At 61.2% G+C, this 18,521-nt stretch overlaps 1 protein-coding gene across 2 annotated transcripts; it reads left to right on the top strand.

The window, feature by feature from the left end:
• The first annotated feature begins 4,713 nt into the window (after positions 1–4,713).
• On the top strand, positions 4,714–17,614 carry SPRY3 (sprouty RTK signaling antagonist 3). Of its 2 annotated transcripts, XM_032999457.2 has the most exons (3): positions 4,714–4,939; positions 10,670–11,631; positions 15,543–17,614. In XM_032999457.2, the coding sequence occupies exons 2-3, from the start codon at positions 10,717–10,719 to the stop codon at positions 15,690–15,692; spliced, it is 1,065 nt and encodes a 354-aa protein (XP_032855348.1). In that variant the 5' UTR covers positions 4,714–4,939; positions 10,670–10,716; the 3' UTR covers positions 15,693–17,614. The 2 variants fall into 2 exon arrangements, with proteins under 2 accessions (XP_032855348.1, XP_032855349.1); XM_032999458.2 differs by lacking the exons at positions 4,714–4,939; positions 15,543–17,614 and adding an exon at positions 6,498–6,912 and having other exon boundaries at positions 10,670–13,518.
• The last annotated feature ends 907 nt before the right edge of the window (positions 17,615–18,521 follow it).

Consider the following 18,521-nt stretch of genomic DNA (forward strand, 5'->3'; position numbering starts at 1 on the left):
AGCTGGCGGGGACGGCCCCGTCCCCCCCCGGTGTTTTGGGAAACTGGGGTGAGCTGAGGAGGCTGAACCTCTGCTCCATCCCAAGAGCGGCAGAGCCTGGACCGGCTGCAGCCTCTGCTGAAGCTCAGTTGTGCTGGGGACCGGGGAGCGGTGGAAGATTTGGGGCTAGGACAGGGAAGGTGCACGCACCGAGCCGGGGAGGTCTCTGCAGGGGTTGGTTATTCCTATCCATGGGGTTCAGGGCTGTCAGGCTGGGCTGGAGTCAAGGGGAGCATGGGAAGGAGTTAAATTCGTGTTGTCTTTAAAAAAACCAGGAGGAAGGGGTCAGCACTGGCTATAAATACCTGGAGGTGGCCGTGCTAATGAAGGGAGGGAATTGTGAGCAGCCCCTCGGCGAGGAGGGCCGGCAGCAGCAGCGGTGGCTCCGAGGGCCCGGGGGAGGGAGGAGGTTTTTAGGCTAGATGGTGTTTTTAGGAGAGCCCTCTTAGAGGGGACTGGGGCCGGGGCACCTTCGGGCTGTGACCCCCCTGAGCCCGGCCCGGCAGCGGTTCCCCCCCCCGCGTGAGCGTCGGGCACCAAAGCGAAACATCTTCCTTTGGTGGAGGTGATGCCCCGGGGCTGCAGCTGGGCTTTTGCACCTTCTTGGGGTGCAGCGGGGGGGGGGTGGTCCCTCCTTTTGGAGCATCCACACGAGCAGCCGGGAGCGGGGCTGGGCTCTGGGGGGATGATTGAGGCTCCTGGTCTCTGCCTGGCAGCGCCTCGGGGGCCTCAAGCCCTGGCTGCCTCCTTGGCCTCCCAGAGCCCCTGGCTCGGCGTGCAGGATGCTGATTTGGGGTAGGAGGAGACCCCCGCCCTCGGCACCCCCAGCCCCGCCGCGGTGACATCCCCACCCCGGTCCCTGCGAGCCGGGACCAGGTGGGAGAGGACACCTGGGCAGCGGGAAATGAGAGATGGGGAAGGGGGAAAGCGAGGGATGATGGAAGGGATTGGAGCAAGCAAGGGAGCAAAGTGTGGGGAGAAAGCAAGGTCTGAGCCTTGCCGAGGTTTATTAAAGTTTAACAGAAAAGAAACCCTGGTTTGCGTGGAGGGGACTAGCTATTTTTAGCCGTGGGTAGGATGTCAGCTCTGAAAATAGCCTGCTACCAGATCCTAATGAAATCCTCTCTCTTTGGCTCTCACCCGGAGCGAGTTTGGAGGGGGAGGATCGCTGTCACACCCGCAGCCGAGGAGCTCCTGACATTCACAATGACTCGCCTTAATTTTTTTTTTTTTTTTTTAAATTTTTTTCCTTCCCCCTCCGGTTTCTCCTATTCTTCGCTGGCTCTGCCTTACGCCGAGCAGAGGAGTCACCAGCCAAAAAAGTGAATGCGGGGGTGGTGCTGCTTAGCTACGGCCAAATCCCAGGCAACATGTGACCAGATTGGCAATTTAATACCAAGCCTTTCTCCCCTGCACACGCACGCGCTCAAGTTAAAGTGACATTGAAACGGGAACTCAAAGTGCTGAAGGCAAAGAAATTGGGGGGGGGGAGCTGCCTCCCGCCCGCCGCCTCCATCGTTGGGGAGTGGGTTTTGCTCAGTGGGGCGTGAGAGGGCTTGGTCTGGAGTGGGAAGGGTGGCACCCGGGTGAGGGAGGATGCTCGGGTCAGGTACCCGGGCTTGGAGGGGAGCGAGAGGTGGAAGATCTGCCGCTGGACCAGCTGGTCTGAGCACAGCTGAGCACAACTGGGCATCTACAGGGGGGATACCCGTGGTGGAGCTCAGCCTGGGACCTCTGGAAAGCCTGGAGATAGAGCTGAAGCAGCGGGTGGTGGCTGATCAGGACGGTGGAGAAGCATCACAGGGAGCTTGGGGCATAGAATTCAGGGAGAGGGATGGCCCTGAGGGCTCGGGGGCAGAAGAGACAGTGGTGGGAGTGTCATGTCCCCATCAAGCCGGGGGCTGACGGTGCCGTGCAGACACGGGTCGGATGAAGAGTGTGTGTCCTGTGGGTCCACGGGCTTTTTGGGGCCACCGCGGGTCCGGAGGGTGCAAATGGGGTGTTTGATTCCCCAGTGGGTGTAGCGATGGGTTTCGGGTGGGGGGAAATACACGTCACCCGCCCGTGGCACCCCACACAGACCTCAAGCTTGGGGTCACCAAAGGCAGCCAGGAAGGGTGCTGAAGGAAGGAGCTCCGGCTCCAGAGCATCTGCTCGTCCTTCCAGGGGGCTGGAAGGTGGAGGGAACAATTTCCCAGCGAGGAAATGCTTGTATGGACAGGCCCCCCAAAATCACTACTCCCGATGCCCCTCCTGCCTTTACCCACCCCGCTCAGGTGCCCGAGGAGCTTGGGGCCGGGGTCTGTGTCGCGCGTTTCGAGCTGCCCTTGCTGCTTTGAGTCATGTCTTTGCGCTGGTTTCTCTGCTGGGAGGGAGACGTGGGTTCGGGTGGGGGACCCCGCGGGGGGGCAAGCATGTTTTCTGCGGAAGAAGAGCTGCCCTGGAAGCACAGGGAGCCCCTCCATGCGCCGGGACGCCTTGAGCTTTGCCCAAGGCTTGGCGCTCGCTCCACGCAACGGCACACGGAGCGGGGGGAGAAAAAACAAAACAAAACAAAATTAAAAAAAAAAAAAAAAAAAATTTAAAAATCCGCTTTTATGTTCCACCTCCGGCTGGGTTCACACGCCGGGGTACCGGCTCAGCCCCGGCGCTGGATGCTCTCCCCCGAGACGGCACCTCCTGCCTCGCCGCCGGCGGCGTGGGGACGGAGCCATCTGCATCAATGAGTCAGCAGGACCCACTTAACACTTCTCCAGCAGGATCTACTCCTCCTGACAGAATGGGCAGCTTCTGGCAAGCTCCGTCAGCGTGTTACAATCTCAGCTCATTAAAGGGACGCATCCTGAGCTCTTTATTGATGTTTTATGCCGCCTGGCTCCATCTTCAGAGAAAAACTCACATTGCAGTCAATGACTACACCTCCGCGGTGCTGCAGGCTGAGGAAGGAGCTCAGGATCTGGCTCGCGCGGCGGGTCGGGCTCAGCTCCGCTTGCTACGAAGCTGCATCGCTGCAAGCGGTGGGGTTTTACACCAAAGCAGCCAAGAGACGTCTCGGGGCTGGGATCCCTGCAGGGAGTTTTCTTTCCAGGGACTAGGGAAGGTTCAGCAGGAAAATGCAAGGAAGGGGGTACTTTTTTTTTTTTTTTTAATTATTATTATTTTTTTCCTTTCTTGCTTATCCCTCTTTGCCGGGCAAAGGAGCTGTGTGATATGAAAGGGAAATGACATTTTTTTTTTCCCCTTGCTCAGCTTGAGCCCGGTGGGTTGGATGTACCTGGCCTCGCCCTTACCAGAGCCTCTGCCGGGAGCCACATGTCCCTCCACCTCAGGAGAGTCGCAGCCTTTTAATAAGTTCCCCAGCGCTTGCCGTTGCTTCTAAAATGCCAGTGGCACTGTCTGGCTTCAAGTGGCTTTTACATAATACAGACTGTCAGGCTAGATGAACATCACGGTCCCTTCTGGCCCTAAAATCTGTGAATCTAAAAATTAGAGGGCACCAGCACCTCATTGTTCCTGCCTGATTTAATCAGGGGAATCGCATGTTCTCTTTATCCTCTCCCTTTTCTCCCTCATCCCCGGCGCCCCACATCACCTTTAAGTGAGGGTGAATCTGCCCTCCTCCCTTTGCCCAGGCTTGGCTGAGAGCATCGGAGGAGATCTGACATCTCCAGCCTTGCTCTGGGATATCCTCCTCTCTGCTGCCCGCTTCCGAGCCGACCCGCAGCGGTTAATTGTTCGGCCGCCTGTGCTGGCAGGACCCGAGCTGGTCAGGCTTGGAGGCGGCTGGACAACGTGCGTAGAAAACAGCGCCGAGCTCTCCTGGTTCTTTTAAAATTGCAACTCAGCCCTTCGGGCTCCATCTTTAGCTCTTTTGGTTTTGTGAACGTGCGTTGTGTATCTAAAGGAATTCTTGCTGAGGAGGGGAAGGAAGGCGAGTAACCCCCCGCTTGTTTTTCGGGGCGTTGGGGATGTGCAAGGGGAGCGGGAGGAGCAAAGCAGGGAGGAATTGCCGGCGACCTGTGGGGATTGCCGGGGACGAGGGTTCCCCCAAGGCAGAGATGCCCAACAGGCACCGAGGGCTCGTGGAGAGGGCTCACTGGGGCTGGGAACACGGGGCTGCACTGCTGCCATCCCAGTGCCCGTATCTCCGTGCTGTCGGCTGTCCCGGGCAGGAGATGTGCTGGTAGCCTCTAAAATAAAGGCAGAGAATGGGGCTCCTGGGAGCTGCTTCTCTCCCCATCCCTTTGGCCAGGACCCCAAGGGTGTTCGAGGGGTTAAAAGGTGGCGGATTCAAACTGGGAGAGGGAGTGGGGCCGGTTCCAAAGGCCGGTTGAGAGGAGCTGGGATGAGAGAGGAGCCGGGATGAGAGAGGAGCTGGGATGAGCCACAGGTAGCGGCTGAGGCAGCGGTGCCCGAGCTGTTGGCACGGCGGGAGGGATGTTAAACCCTCATCCAGGGGCAGCCGCGGACCCTGCGCCCGGGAGGGACGATCAGAAACCCAGCGGGGTCTCACACCTTCCTCCGGCGCGGCTCACACCGCGGCTCTGCGCCGTCAGGGGACCACATCCCCCTTCCAGCAGCCAAAAACCCTCCCAAAACCTGCCGGGGGCTGTCCCAGCCCCTTCCTTTGGGAGCGGCTCGGAACTTTTCTGCTTTTGCAAATGCAGCCGGGTTCCCAGCCCTCCTCTTCAGAGATGCTGCGGTCAATAACTCACCAGGAGGCTGCTATTCTCCCTCCGCTTCCCACCCTCCCACTTGTCTCGGTATCTCTGCATTCATGCCTTTTTGGCCCTCCCTCGGCAGCGGGTGAGGAATAAAGCAGCGCTGGCTGAGCACGACGCAGGCTGCGCTAGGGATGCTGTGAGCCAGCGAGGGAAGCCTGAATCACCGGCACCTCAAGGTGGGAGTGATAGATTTGGGCTGGGAGAAAGGGAGGACATCACACGTGCTTGGAGGAGTCAGGTGCTCACGGCCAGCTGGCAGGCGCTGGGAATTGGGCAGCTCGGCTCCTTTCTGCCACCTTTAACGACGGAGCCGAGCGCGATGGGGAGGAGAGGAGGGGCTCGTGGGAGCAGGGGGGGAGATGCAGCCTTGAGGCTCTGAGCTGTAACTGAGGCTGAGGGATGCTCTCAGGGACTCGGTCCTCTTAGAGAAACTCCTCCCGGAGGAGCATCTCCGGTGGGATCCTCTGGAGATGGAGAAGCGCTCAGCCTAAAAATAATGCCTAAAAATGCCTAAAAACGACCCTGGAAAGGCTCAGCTGGGGACCACGCCGGGAGGGCAGAGTCACTGGTCCCTGCTGGGGAGCACCCCAGTGCTTCTGCTGGCATCAGCTGGGAGGGAGCCGCCGAGCGCAGGGGGGTCACCCTGGTTTAGACCCCTCCGTCAGAGCAGCCAGCGGCACAGCTGGTTCTGTCACCCTTACTCAGGCTCCTTCTCCTGCCGTCCCCCCCCCCCGGCCGCCCCCGCACCCCCCAGCCGAGCCCCAGGGCAGTGGGTCCCCGTGCTGCGAGGGACCTGGCGGGGAGCCTTGAGGGCTCGGTGGCTTCAGCTTCGCTTCTTGGAGGGAGGATCTCAGCCCTCCCTGAGCCGGGGATGTTGCTTTGCTCATCCGGTGAGCGCTCCCGGAAAGGCTGGGTGACCAACCTGGGAGGGTCGAGAGGAGTAAAATGAGGGTGGGAGCTCTGGTGGGGTCCACGGCCAGTGGCCGGTGTCACTGGGGAGAGGCCTTCTGTCTTTGGGGCTGTCACACCAGGTCCGATTTGTAAATAAATGGGGCCGAGGGGTACGACAAGGTTCCTTGGCGCTCCTGAGCAGCGGTTGCTGCCTCCAAGAGAACAGCGCAAGGAGGGAGCACGCAGCGGCTCGGGGACACGTCTGGGACAGAAGCTCCAGGTCCTGTTTGGACCCTGAACCGGAGGTTTTTAATTATAGGGAGAATTTGGGGCGTGCGGACTCGGTTCTGCGGTACAGAAAAGCCCCTTCCCAGCCGCTCTGCCCCGAGCTTCTCCTTACAGGAGCTAATTTGGGGATTAGTTCGGGTGTTTTGGTAGTGTTGGGGGGTGGGCGGCACCGTCGCCTCGGGAGATGCCCAGGGAGAGGCGAGAGGGGAGAAGGGGACTGCGCCCGCGTCCCAGCCATTCCCCAGTTGGGGGGTTTCGCCCCCCCCCCCCCCCCAACCGCCGCTCCCGACCCCCCTCGGCATCCCAACGCATCCTCCCCCCCACGGGCTCGGCCCCAACCCAACCGGGTGACCCCCGCGGCGGCCCGGCCGGCAGGTGCGCCCAGCGTGGGCGCCCCCCCCGGGAGTGGGTATGGGGGGTGTGTGTGGGTGTGTGGGTGTGCGTATGGGTGGGTGACGGGTTGGGTGGGCTGTCCCGGTGGGCGCAGGGTGGGAAAAGCCGACGGAAATGTTTAAATAGCGCGTGCTGGGTGGGAGCCATTATCTGGGGAGCGGATGCCCGGGGCTCTGTGGGGACCGGCTAATGGGCCGAGGCGGTTGCCGCGGGATGACGCCACTTGGGTGAGCGTTAAAGAGCTGCGGCTCCGGGAAGGCAGCGGCAGAGCGAGGGAGAGCGAGCGATGGTAACGGGCGGCCGCAGATCCCTCCCCGCCTCCCTCCAGCCTCCCCGCTGCCCCCCGGCGCCGCGCAGCCCGCCCGGGCCCCCCCTCGCCGCCCCCACGGGAGACCCGGCGCGGCGTGGAGCACCCGGTTGCGGGACCGGGTGGGCGGGAGGTGCCCGGCGCTCATGGCCATCGTCCGGTGGCCCTAAGCAGCCTCCCGGTGGCCCGGGGCTGGTCCCGGCCGGGCTGGGCGATCCGCGGGTGGATGGACCGGCGGGAGGAGGCGGCGGCGGCGGCGGCGGCGGCGGGGTGAGTCCGCCCGTGCGCGGCTGCGGGACGGGGACACGCGTGGGGTGGGCGCGGCAGGGGGGGGGGCTGCGGGACGGGTGGGCTGCGGCGGGGTGGACACGCGCGCGTGGGCAGTGCGTGTGGAGCGGGGGGGGGGGGGGCTTGGGCACGCGTGGGGTGTTCGCTGAAAGGGACGGGGAGGGGGGGAGGGGGGGTGTCCGTGAGTGCGCAGCGGAGCTGGGGGTGCCGGGCACGCCGCTGGGGGGGCCTGGGCACGCGTAGGGGGGGGGGAGGGGGCCGAGGGTGTGGATCGGGGTCACGCGTGGGTCGTGGGCGCGGCGGGGCTGGGGCGTCCCGAGCGCCAACGGGCTGCGCGCACGGCGGTGCTCGGGGGGTGCCGGCAGCGCGTGGGCTGCGCCCACGGTGGGGCTGGAGAAGGGGGGGGGGGGCGTGTTGGGGGGGTGGCGGGCCGGCTCCGGATCCGAGCCACGCGTGGGTTTGTGTTGCACCGGAGGGCTGGGGCGGCGGGGTTGGGGGGGACCCAGCCAGCACACGGCGGGGCCGCTCACGGGGGCTGCAGCCCGGATCCGGGACACGCGTGGGCTGGGCTCAGCGCCGGGGACCGGGGGAGCAGCCGCCCGCCACTGACCCCGCTCCACCCGGGACGGGGCACGGGGGTCCCTCCGGAGGGAAAAAGCCCTTTTCTCCCACCTGGGCAGCTCGTCCCCGCTTGCAGCCACCTCCAGCCTGTAAATCATTTGCTTTTACGATCCCTCCTCTGGCCCATTATCACACGAACTTTATATGTTTGGGGCTGCTGGCGGCCATAAAGCTGGCCGGGTTTCCGGGGCTGGCATGCCTGCCTCGCAGGCAGGGTGTGAGGAGGAGGAGGAGGCTGGGGACACGCTGCCCCGAGCCCCCCCAGCCTGGCAGGTAGGCAGGGAGGGGTGCGGCAGAGCCGCGGGGCTGGTGGGACCGCTGGGGACTGGGGTGGGGACTGGTTGCAGCCCCAGGGTCGGGCTGGAGCAGGGAGGGGCTGGGAGAGAGTGGGGGGCACCCACCCCGGGGTGGCGTGGGCAGGCTTCCCCCCATCCCGCTGGACTGGGGGACCCACAGGTCCTCTGGCTCACATCCCCTTGGGTCCCAGAGGGAGCTTTGCCACCCCCCAGCCAGAGCATCTGGGTCCACGTCTAACCCCTACGCCTCGGGGACCGTGGGTCCAGGAGCGTTCGGACCCCAGTTTGGTGCTGGGGGTCCTCCCAGGACCTGCCTTGCCTGGGGTGCTGGGTCCAGAACTGAACCCAGAGCCCAAGGGCCCTGCACGGCCCCACTGCCAGCTCCTCTCTCTGCCTGCTGTCCCCAGGGCTCCGTTGCTCCTCGCAGCGTCCCCCGTGCATCTCCTCCTGCCTGAGCACGGCTCACGGGGCTCCCCGTGTCCCCCGAGCTCCGCATCTTGCACAGGGGATGGGGTGTAGCTGTTCTGGCTTTGCCCTTTGGCTGCTCTTTATCTCCCCGTTCCACCACCTCCAGCGCGGTGGGACTCGTCCCCCGCCTCGCTTTCTCCCTTGGGGTCCCACCTTGGGTCAATCCCCCCCCCTCAGGGGAGGGGAACCTCACGGGAGCCTCGCTGCCCGAGCACTGCCACATCCCAGGGCGCAGCTCGGAGGGCACGCACCCCCCAGATATGAGCAGCAAATCCCCGGCGTGTAAATGTAAATCCGCATCGTCCCCGGAACGATCCCACCCCGAGACGGGGTCTGGGTCGCGAGGGACGTGGGAACCCGCCGAGGCCGCTCTCTGCTCCCCTCTGCATGGTCCCAGCTGCAGGCTGGGCTGTGCCGGAGATTTTCTGGGGTTCAGGGGGCTTCAGGGCACCAGCCTGTGCGTGAGTGAGACCCTCCCAGGTGAGGAGCTCGGTGGCGGCGGGTACCAGCTCACAAGAGGTTCTTTTGCTCATCCGGGCAGCGTGCTTGCCAACCCTTCCCCGGGCCGGCCGTGTCCTCCTAATTCACCTTGATGTTCCCGTTAAACAAAGCGGCGTCCGAATCAATCGGGGGGGTCCTGGGAGAGCAGCTCAGTCACTGCCGGCGTCGCCCTGGGCCGGGGCTGAGCATCTCCCCTGCGCTCGCCCGGAGGGGGCGGCAGGTGGGCTCCAGGCGCAGGAAAAACCCAAATCTAAGCAGATCGGTTGCCTTTTCTTTCCGGGGAGGGGGGATGGGAGAGACCAGATCTTGCTTGAACAGTCAAAGTAAGTTGCCTTTGCTTTTCCCTGCTCTTCAAGGTCAGCCTAGCTAATGAAAATCAATCTTCCCTCTGCCTCTCTCTGCTGCATGAGCAGATTCTACCTGTGGCCCCTCACCTACTCGCAAGCCTCCGCCGCCGCCGGCCGCCTGGCCTGCTGACCATGTGCAACGCCGGTGGGGAGCTTCCTCCTGAAACAGAGTCTTCCTGCGGGCCCGGGCACCGTGACAATATCTGTGTCACTGAGGGATCGCTCATTTGATCTGCCAGAGGAGAATGGCTTTGTCCCGGGGAAGTTGGCTGCGCGCGGGAAGCACGTCTCCGAGATTGAAATCCGGGCTGGAAGTGCTGGGGGAAAGCTCTTTGCTGGGGTCTGGCGTGTAACGAATGGCTTCCGTCCTCTGCGCGCCCCCGGGCAGCTCCGTTTTGCCCGCAGTGGGAGTGGGAAGCTTCTCCCTCCCTCCCTCCTAAGGGCCAAGACCTGCCTGGGTGGCACACCCGCTCCCGCTGGCCCCTCTCCTCGCCCGGCCCCACCGAGGTTTCACCCCGACGGCAAGGTTTGGGGCAGCCCGAGGTTTTGGTGCTGGCGCTGGTGCCACGAGGTCAAACCTGCCGGGGGGGTTGGAGTTACGGGACACGGTGGGGGGGGGGTTCCTCCCTACCCCAACCCGCAGCCCTGGGATGGTGGTGACCCCTCGGGATAAAGCCAGGACCTCTCCCAGCGCCGCAGGCTCGGGAAGTGCCGGTTCCTGAACAGGGCAGCAAAGAGCGTGGCAGCCTTGGTGTGAGACGGGGCTTTCCCTGCTTCGCCCTGCCTTTGTGCCGGGGTGAGGGAGAAACCTGCCCTTCCTGATGTCTGCGACGGTGGGGAAATGGGTTCCGGGGCTGTCGCTGGGCTGCGCGTGGGAAAAGGGGGGGATGCTGCAGCGGGAACCGCCGGGACGCAGCGGGGGTCTGCGGGCTTGGCCTGTCCCTGGCCGAGCGTGTGTCTCATGAGTTGCAATTTATTGCTGATGCTGCCTGAAATGAAATGTGTTCAGGTCCCCTCCATCCCCGTGGCCCTGGTGTGTGGGATGGGGTACGGCACCGAGAGGCTGCTCGGGGTGTGCTGGGAGGTCCCCAAAACCGAGTCTCCTGCTCCGGAGGAGATGTCGTTCCCAGCTCCGTCGCTGGCTCTGGATAAGTCACAGCTTCAGTTTCCCCCTCCTCTCGAGAGGGCCGGCCCTTCCCCCTGGGGAGGGAGAGGGAGGACAGACGGGGCCCATCAGTGCTGGCAAGGGGTGGGAAATCCTCTGGAAGGACACAAGAAGCAAAAAAAGCGTGGGGAGATGCTGTGCTGACCTGTTTCGAGGACAGATCTTATGGTCCTTGCCTTTTGGACGTGTCCAGCCTGGGTCTCCCCAGGCTTTGCCTCTGGTGGTTGGAAATAACTTCACAAGGAGTTCTCCAGCCAGTCTCTGCTTCCCGGTTTGTGCAGATGGATCCGTCGTAAAGCGTAACAGAAATGTTTTCTCTGTCTTCCTGCCCCATCTTTTAGGATTTTTAGATGTGCCCTGATGCCGCAGGGTCTCCTCGCTCCCGGAAATGCAGCTCTCTTCCAGTGTGGCTGAGCTCAGCTGCGACGAGACGATGGACCCGCCCGCGGAGGACTTCCAGCAGGTCCTGTCCATTGACCAAATCCGCTCCATCCGCGCCAGCAACAACTACGTGGAGAGACCGGCTGCCTGCTTCCAGCAAGCCCGCTCCAACCCGTCCCTGTCCCAGCCACCCCCCAAGCAGGAGTGGTCCCAGGACCGCCTGGTGTCTTCCACCTTCCAGGACCTGCACCGCAGCCACAGCCAGCAGCACCCGATGCCGCCCCTGCAGCCGCACATGAGCCACTCCAGCACGGCCAGCTCGGTCTCCCAAAGCACCACCGCCTCCGACCAGCGCCTCCTGAGCGGCCTCACGCCCTCCCACTCCGGGCATTCCCTCGTCCGGACGCAGCCCCGGGCCGGCGAGCTGAAAGCCGAGGAGTCGCCGTTGAAAGGGGCGGCCGAGAAGCCCACCCTCCACGCCGGCCACCTCTTGGTCTGCGAGGAGTGCGGGCGGTGCAAGTGCGCCCGCTGCACGGCCGCCCGCAGCCTGCCCTCCTGCTGGCTCTGCAACCAGCGCTGCCTCTGCTCCCCCGAGAGCCTCCTCGACTACGGGACCTGCCTCTGCTGCGTCAAGGGGCTCTTCTACCACTGCTCCACCGACGACGAGGACACCTGCGCCGACGACCCCTGCTCCTGCGGGCCGGGGTCCTGCTGTGCCCGCTGGGCTGCCATGAGCTTCCTCTCTCTCCTCATGCCCTGCCTCTGCTGCTACTTTCCTACCCTGGGGTGCCTCAAACTTTGCCAGCGGGGTTATGACGGCCTGAAACGACCCGGCTGCCGCTGCCAGAGCCACACCAACACGGTCTGCAGGAAGATCTCCTCCTCCAGCGGCACGCCTTTCCCCAAGACGCTGGATAAGCCGGTATGACCCTCCCGGGGAGGAGAAGCAGGCTTTACTCCTCTTCCTCCTCCTCTTCCTCCTCCTCCTCTCCCCTCCATCCGCCTCCTCCTTCGGCTCCCTCCGCTCCGCAGCGCTCCCCAACACCCGCCGTCACCTCCCAGCAACAAGACGGGTGAACTGGGGGGTCCCCCAGCCTCTGGGAGCACCAAGGCGGCTGGGCGCCCCCGGGGAAATGCTGGTTTTCGCACAGGCGGGTGCGGGACCCGGCGAGGCGGAGAGAGCTGCGGGTGCCCTCCCCGGCCGTGCCCTGCGGGGAAGGGTGACCCGGGGTGTGTGTGTGGGGGGGGGGTCCGCAGGACTCTGCTCCACAGAGGGTTTTAGGAGCTGCCGCTGCCCCACGGTGTGGTCCTTCCCGACGGAGGGGAAGAGGCAGATCGACGCGTCCCCCTGTGCAAGAGTCCTCCCGGAGCCAGATCTCCTTCTGTGTCCCTTTCTCCCCCTCCGGCACTTCGCGTGGGTGACCCCTCTCCACTCACGTGGCCGTAGGGCCGCTTTCCCCAAGGGGCTGGGGGTGCCGCGGGGTCCCACCAGTGTCGGTGGCTTCCCGCTGGGCTTGGAAGCCGCTGGGAGAAGCAAACGAGCTTCAAAATGAGGTGGCATCGTATTTTTCTGTCTCAAAGAGGAAGGGAAGGTGTGGGAAGCTTTAGAAACCTTCTGGCAGGGGAAGGAGCTATCGGAGGCAGCCCAGCCCACTCGCTTCTGCCCGACTGCAGCGAGGGAAAGGTCCCCTCTGGGATTTGGCTGAGAACAAGGAGCTGGTTTGAAATTGCCATTCATTTCTCGCTGCCTTGAAGGGCTGCCTCCAGAGCGCAAACCCTGGCGGGATGGGAGCTGCCACCCAGCTCCATCCCACCGCCGAGCAGATGCCACAGGCACCGGCTCTGTGCTCGAGCCCCGAGAGCCCCGATCTGGTACCTTCCACCAGCACTGAATTCACTTTAAAAAAAAAAAAAAAAAAAAAAAAAAAAAAAATTAAAAAAAAACCAAAACAAAACCAAAAAACAAATACCCCAAACCCAACTGTCAACAGCTGCCCCTCGCACTGCTCTCCCTGTCTCCCCGGCACAATCCTGGGGGACTCCCCCACGGGGACTTCTGCAGCTCCTGCTTTGGGCTGGAGGGAAACAGAGAGCAGAAGGGGGGTGTGGAAAGACGGGAGCCCGACCTTCCTTCCCTGCAGAAGTTTGCCTTTGAGTCCTCACCTCGCTTTCCCCGGCCCACCGGCGTGTCACCCTGGAGAGGGGCCCAAACTGGAGATGGGTCTGACCCCAGCTGCAGACCAGAAGGAAACCTGCATCGGGGTCGGCGCTTCGCGGTTTGCTTGCTGGGGTGATAATAAGCCCGAGGCGTCGCTGCGGCTGCGGGGGGTCCTCCTGCTGCTCCTGGACTCAGCCCCATCTCCGCTTGCAAAATGCGGGGTGCCAGCTCTCAGCTGTGACCCCGCTGGTATCGGCGGGGCGGGCGGGGGGAGTTCGGGGCCGAGGCCACGTCCCAGCGCCCGGCCCTCCTCCGAGGTGCGCGAGTGCAGAGGGAAGCGAATGGTTCCCCTGGAGAAATATATGCAACGTGTCCCTTGGCTTCCTCCAAGACCCGGTCATCCAGGGCTCATCCGTCGCCTTCCCTCAGCCACCTCTTCACGTAGAGTTCTGTGGATCTATTTTTGTATATATAAATATAACGTTAGGATGGCTAGGTCTATTACTAATAATATTCATGATACTGCTGTGAATGGTGCCAGATGCAAGGTTTGGCTTCCTGGTACACTTGCACATGCTGGAAGATGATCTCCCAGTCTGTTTATTGCTAATCCTAGACCTTTAGTTCCTAGGTAGTCGGGAGAGGGGGAAAGGGAGTTTACAGATTGTCCGGGGGGGGGGTGGGGTGGTTCTGCTTTGCAGAGAGAGGGGGAGGGTTTAGTGCTGGCTGTGGGGTGAGGCAGGAGGTGGACTCTCACGATGGGATTCCTCTTTCCGTACATTTGCTATCTAAAAACCACGGCTGGTCCAAGCTCCCTCTGTTGCAGAGAAAAGCGGTTCCAGAGGGTGATTCATCCCGCTCGAAAACATTATTCATTAAATCATGCTCCGGCGGTGCCTGTCTCCTTTGACTGGAATGGGACCCAAACACTGAACTGGCGGTTCCATGGGGAAGGGGAGAGGAATCCCAGCCCTGGTGGGAAGTTTGTGCCCACGCGACCAAAACCCCTCACCCTGATTTCACCTAGAGCCCGAGGGGGGATGTTGAAAGGTGTTTCCCCTGGCCGAAGACGGAGACCCTGCTTCCATCGGCTGTGGGGAATCCAGGACGGTGCTCTGGGTTACAGTGAGGCTCTCCTGGCATCGGGAAGGGAGGGGGCCACGTCCCTGCAGTTTGCACGTCCCCTGAGGCCAGCCCGCGACTCGGAAATCATTTGGGTTTTAAGGCAATGACCTGTAGTGTGTGTGTGTGTACCCCTGTAAGATCAGGCCATGTCTCTGTGGCAGCAGTATATTGCAAACGTATTTATCCATATGCCAATAATCGCTTGGCTCCCTACTTCCAAGAGATGTCTGGGGGAGAGACTTCCACCAAGAGGCACCCTTCCTTTTGAACGCTCGGCTCACTTTTCTACTGGTGCTGATTAAACTCCTTCTTCCTAAAAAACATAAAACTTTTTTAGGGAAAAAAGATCCCTTTTTCACTGAAGATTTGAGGAACTGTCTCACTTGAATGAGAATGTGAAATAGTTCATTGAAACTTTTTAAAGAAAACTAATGAACAGAATTTTCCAACTTGCTCTACTTTGATTTTTTTTTTTTTTTTTTTTTTTCCTCCTCCTTTTTAAATGGATCCTACTTGTAAATTTAGTTACCACCTCTGTATCTTTGCAATTCATTGCTTCCTCTCCTGATGGTGGAATGACTCAACATGTGAAGCTTCATCATTTTCACGGCCTCCGAAGTCATGCAAGCACGGGGTGACCTCCCCCAGGTGCCGGAGCTGTAGGATGCGAAGATGGCTGTCCACATATCGGCTCCCCTGAGCCAGTTTTGCTTGGCACCAGCACGGCGAGGCGGAGCCCTGCACTACTATTGCAGCATATTTACCTTCAGGAATTGGTAGGAGGCCAGCACGCCTGCCAGTTGCCTTCTACCTAAATGGGCTTTTTCTGGGTCAGTGCAGAAGTCCCATTCCTCCCGGGGAATCGTGCCATAGCCCATGGGGGCAGGGCTGAGGACTCCGGCCAGGTCTCTCGAATCTCTCATCTCCAAGAAATGACAAACCTGCAGGACATACCGTATGACTACATCGAAGGGAAGTGGGGAGGAGGAGAGCCCCAGGTGGGCTTTCAGACCAGCGCAGGGCTTCGGGTTGGCTGCGTTGAGGGCAAAATGCAAAGCCACATCCAAGCCTGGCAGTTGCGTGGGCTAGAGAAGTTTAGAGCTGTTGGTCCCTACCCCGCTCGTAGCTTCACGTGGGGTTCTTGCTTCCCCCCCCCACCCAGAGCCCCAGCGACCTCCCGTTTCTCGCTCTCAGCAGAAGGGACGAGTTGGGATTTGCCAAGAGCTCTCCAAGGAGGCCAGCTCTGGTTCACTGAGCTCAGCTGGCGTCAGGAAGGCTGTGGGTAGCCTCTGAGCATGTTTTTTTCCCCGAGCTTTTCCTAACATCTTCAGACCAGATCCATTCTCCTCCCTCCCCATCTCCGGCTGCCAGACAGTTTGGTTTCCCTGCAGAGAGGACTCCAATTTTGGTTGGGGTTGTGAGCCCCTTTCCTGCCCCACCCTGTAATGAGTCAGATAACATCTGCTCCAGATGTTTGTTTGCAGCTGCTTGTCCTGGCAGTTTGGGTTTCTCTCTGTCCTGACGTGTCTTTTTTGGTTTTCTTTCGGGAGAGTCACATGTTGAGGCCGCTGCTTTCCTTGCGCCCCTGCGATTTGACAAGGATGGATCCGCTTTGCGAGGGACCGTGTCTCTGCGTTCTGGGTCTCTACCGGTTGCGGGCTCCTTTGCCAGCAGACGGGCAGGGCTGTAGGGCAGATTGAGACGGGGAAAGAGACACTCAGGTGCCAAAGAGCAGGAGGCAGGAGCTACCGAGCAGGACCTGAGCTCCCCCTGCTCTGCTGCCCATGCAGGAGCCTCCTCCTCCCACCCAGATCTCCAGAGCTCCAGCCCCGCAAGGGCTCCTGCTGGTGTTTGCTTTCTCCAAGGCTTCCCTTGGCCCCACTCCCCTCCCTCCCTGTCGCCAATCTGCCCAGCACCGGTGAGGAGGGGTCACTGGGGACCAAGGTGGAGTGTCCCTCCCATCCCAGCTCCCCAGCCCTCCTGGTGGCAGAGGTCCTTGGGCTGCTGTCCGCCCATCCTGAGAAACATCAGTACCAGCCAAAGACCTCAAAGAACAGGGTGGGGGGCGGGGGGAGCAATTTGGGACTCTACTCTCTGATTCCCATAAAATCCCGCGGGGTTCGCTCTTCGTCATCCCCACACGTGAACCCGAAGACCCGTCGGGCAAGTGTCATCGGCCAAGAGAGGCCAAAGCGTGGAGGAACGGTTTATGAACGGCTGCTTCAGTGCAGTAAAGGAAGAGCGGAGCGGGGAGAGGAGCTGCTGCAAGGTTTGCAGGACCGGACCGCCCAGGGAGGGAGCACACCATGCCCCAAACTTGGCGTTTCCAGCAGCCGCTTTCTTAGTTTGCTCCCTGCCTCCGGCCCTTGGGTATTTCGAGGCTGGAGGAGGCTGGGAGGTCTTCAGATCCTGGAAAGTCTCACTTTTTGTGATCAGCGTGGGAGGAAAGTAGATAAGGGATGTACCCCCCCCCCCCACCCACCCCAAAGCCCATTCTTGGTCTTTAATAGGATCCGGTCCGGGGTTGTCTCCTTCAAGGAGCCCGTGGAGCCCAGACCTGCGGGATGCTTGCAGCGGCTGGAGGCTGCTGGTCGCCCTCTGGTCCCTGGGGGCCAAACCAGAGCTCTGACCTCTTTGGGCTCACTCCGCTCCGGGTCATTTCTCAGTGAGCGTCGGGATCTCTCGCCAACTCTTGTGCAGGTTGGGACCTTGCGCGGGTGGGATCCGTTGTCCTGCTTGGGGTGATGGTGCGGAAGGATCCCCGGGGGGCACAGGCGGGGAGGCTGAACGGTCCCCTCGCAGGGGCGGGGGGGCCGGAGGGGGGGGGACACACACACGCGCATCCCTTTGGATGGGTGGGCAGAGGTGACACCCCTGCGTGGGGCAGAGGGCGGGTGCGTGCTCGGGGTGGGGGGAAGCAGCGCCAGGTCTCTCCCGCAGCACCCCAAAAGGCTTCAGCGGGGGCAGGACCGACCCCACCGGGGTGAGCCGGCCTGGGCACGGCGGGAGGAGGGTCCTCACCCCCGCCCCGTGCCAGCGGCAGCCGGGAGCCCTGTGCTCACCCCGGAGCTGGCATGGGCCCCGCCAAGCCCCCCCCCCCCCCCCCAGCCCCCCCCGGATCCCCCTGCCTTGGCGATGCTCAGCCCCCCCGGGGCCCTCAGCACAAGGTTCTCCTTAGAAGACGGATCACCCTTGGCTTCAAAGGAGAGTCTCGTACCAAGAACCGAAGCCTCTAATTCTCTGTTTAACTGGTACAAAGGCATTCTGTACAGTGTATAAAGAGATCCCTCCCCTGGCTGTCTTTATTTGGGTTCCTTTCTATAAGGTATAATATATGTTTATAACCCGATGGCTGGTTTTTGACAATACTCTTGTACCTTTTAAGGGAAAAAAAATAAAAAAAAAAAACCAACAAAGTATTTATTTGAAAAGTTTATTTTAAAGATAAGAAAAAAAAAATAACCTATTTATTTTAATGCACCCTCTTCTATTTGGTTTTCTTCTCTTGCAAAAGCTAATAACTGTTACTGAACCACTGCTGAGATGAAAGAAGTAATTCTATGGGTGGCTTCACAAGCCCACTTAGAGCAACTATTCAATAAAAATATATATTAATTTTGAACGTGGTCTCATTCTTGTCTTCGTGCTGGCCGGGGCGTGCCTCAGGCTCCTGTTTCGGCAGGGCTCTGACTGGCTGCAGGGTGCTGGGTGGCTGGGCTTGCGCTGGCAGGGACTGGGTGTCGGGGGGGGATCGTTGTTAACTCCGTGAGCTCTCCCCTGATGCTTAAAGAAAACCTCAAAAATCGGAGTGTGTGCGTCGCTGCTGCGACTGTGCCAGCTCCTGGAGGAAGGGCAGGCTGCTCTAGCAAAGGGTAGGGGCAAACAGGGAGGGACTGAGGTAAGAAAACCCTGAGATTTGGGGGATTTCGGTCACTCCACAGAGATTCCAACTCCTTCCCAAAGCCTCTTCTACTGCCAGAAGAGATGGGGCGATGGCGCAGGGCGATGGATGGGCACCTTCTGCAGGAGGAGCTGCAGTTTGGGCACGGCTGTCTGTCCCCACCCGGTGCAGAAGGTGCCTCGGTGATCCCCGTAGCCCCGGGAGGAGGAACCTGGGCCGTAGCACCGGCAGTGGCTGGATCGGGCTGGCGCCTCCGGTCTCACCGTCCACGTCACAGCCCATCCAGAGCCCATCGCTTCTTGGCTCAAGGGGGCCTTCTCTTCGCCTAAATCTCCCACAAAGATGGTGGAGCTTCAGTCAAGCACTCCCAGAACTTGACGTCCTTTCACATAAATGCAGTGGCTGGTGAGTCCCAGGGCTAGTGGCACCTCCCTTGTTCCCATTTCAATCTGTTGCCTTCAGCTTCTAGCCCTTGGCTCTGGCTTGAAAGCTTTTGTAGGATGCTTTCGCTAGGCTAGACCTGTGCTCAAGAGCCTTCTCAACCTCTGTGCTTAATTAAAACCATGTATTCTCCGTGTGTCTCGCCATAAAAGCCTTTTCCCAGGCTGTTTTACTGGTTTTGGAGTCC

This window comes from Tyto alba, unplaced genomic scaffold (genome assembly GCF_018691265.1).
Source record: "Tyto alba isolate M040663 unplaced genomic scaffold, T.alba_DEE_v4.0 Super-Scaffold_5, whole genome shotgun sequence".
Classification (NCBI taxonomy): domain Eukaryota; kingdom Metazoa; phylum Chordata; class Aves; order Strigiformes; family Tytonidae; genus Tyto; species Tyto alba.

What these genes read in the sequence shown, in the direction of transcription:
- SPRY3 (XM_032999457.2), top strand. Translation starts at nt 10,717, where the DNA reads ATGCAGCTCTCTTCCAGTGTGGCTGAGCTCAGCTGCGACGAGACGATG. An exon ending in CCAAGACGCTGGATAAGCCG is followed by an intron (nt 11,632 to 15,542) that starts GTATGACCCTCC and finishes TTCTTTCGGGAG; the next exon opens with AGTCACATGTTGAGGCCGCT.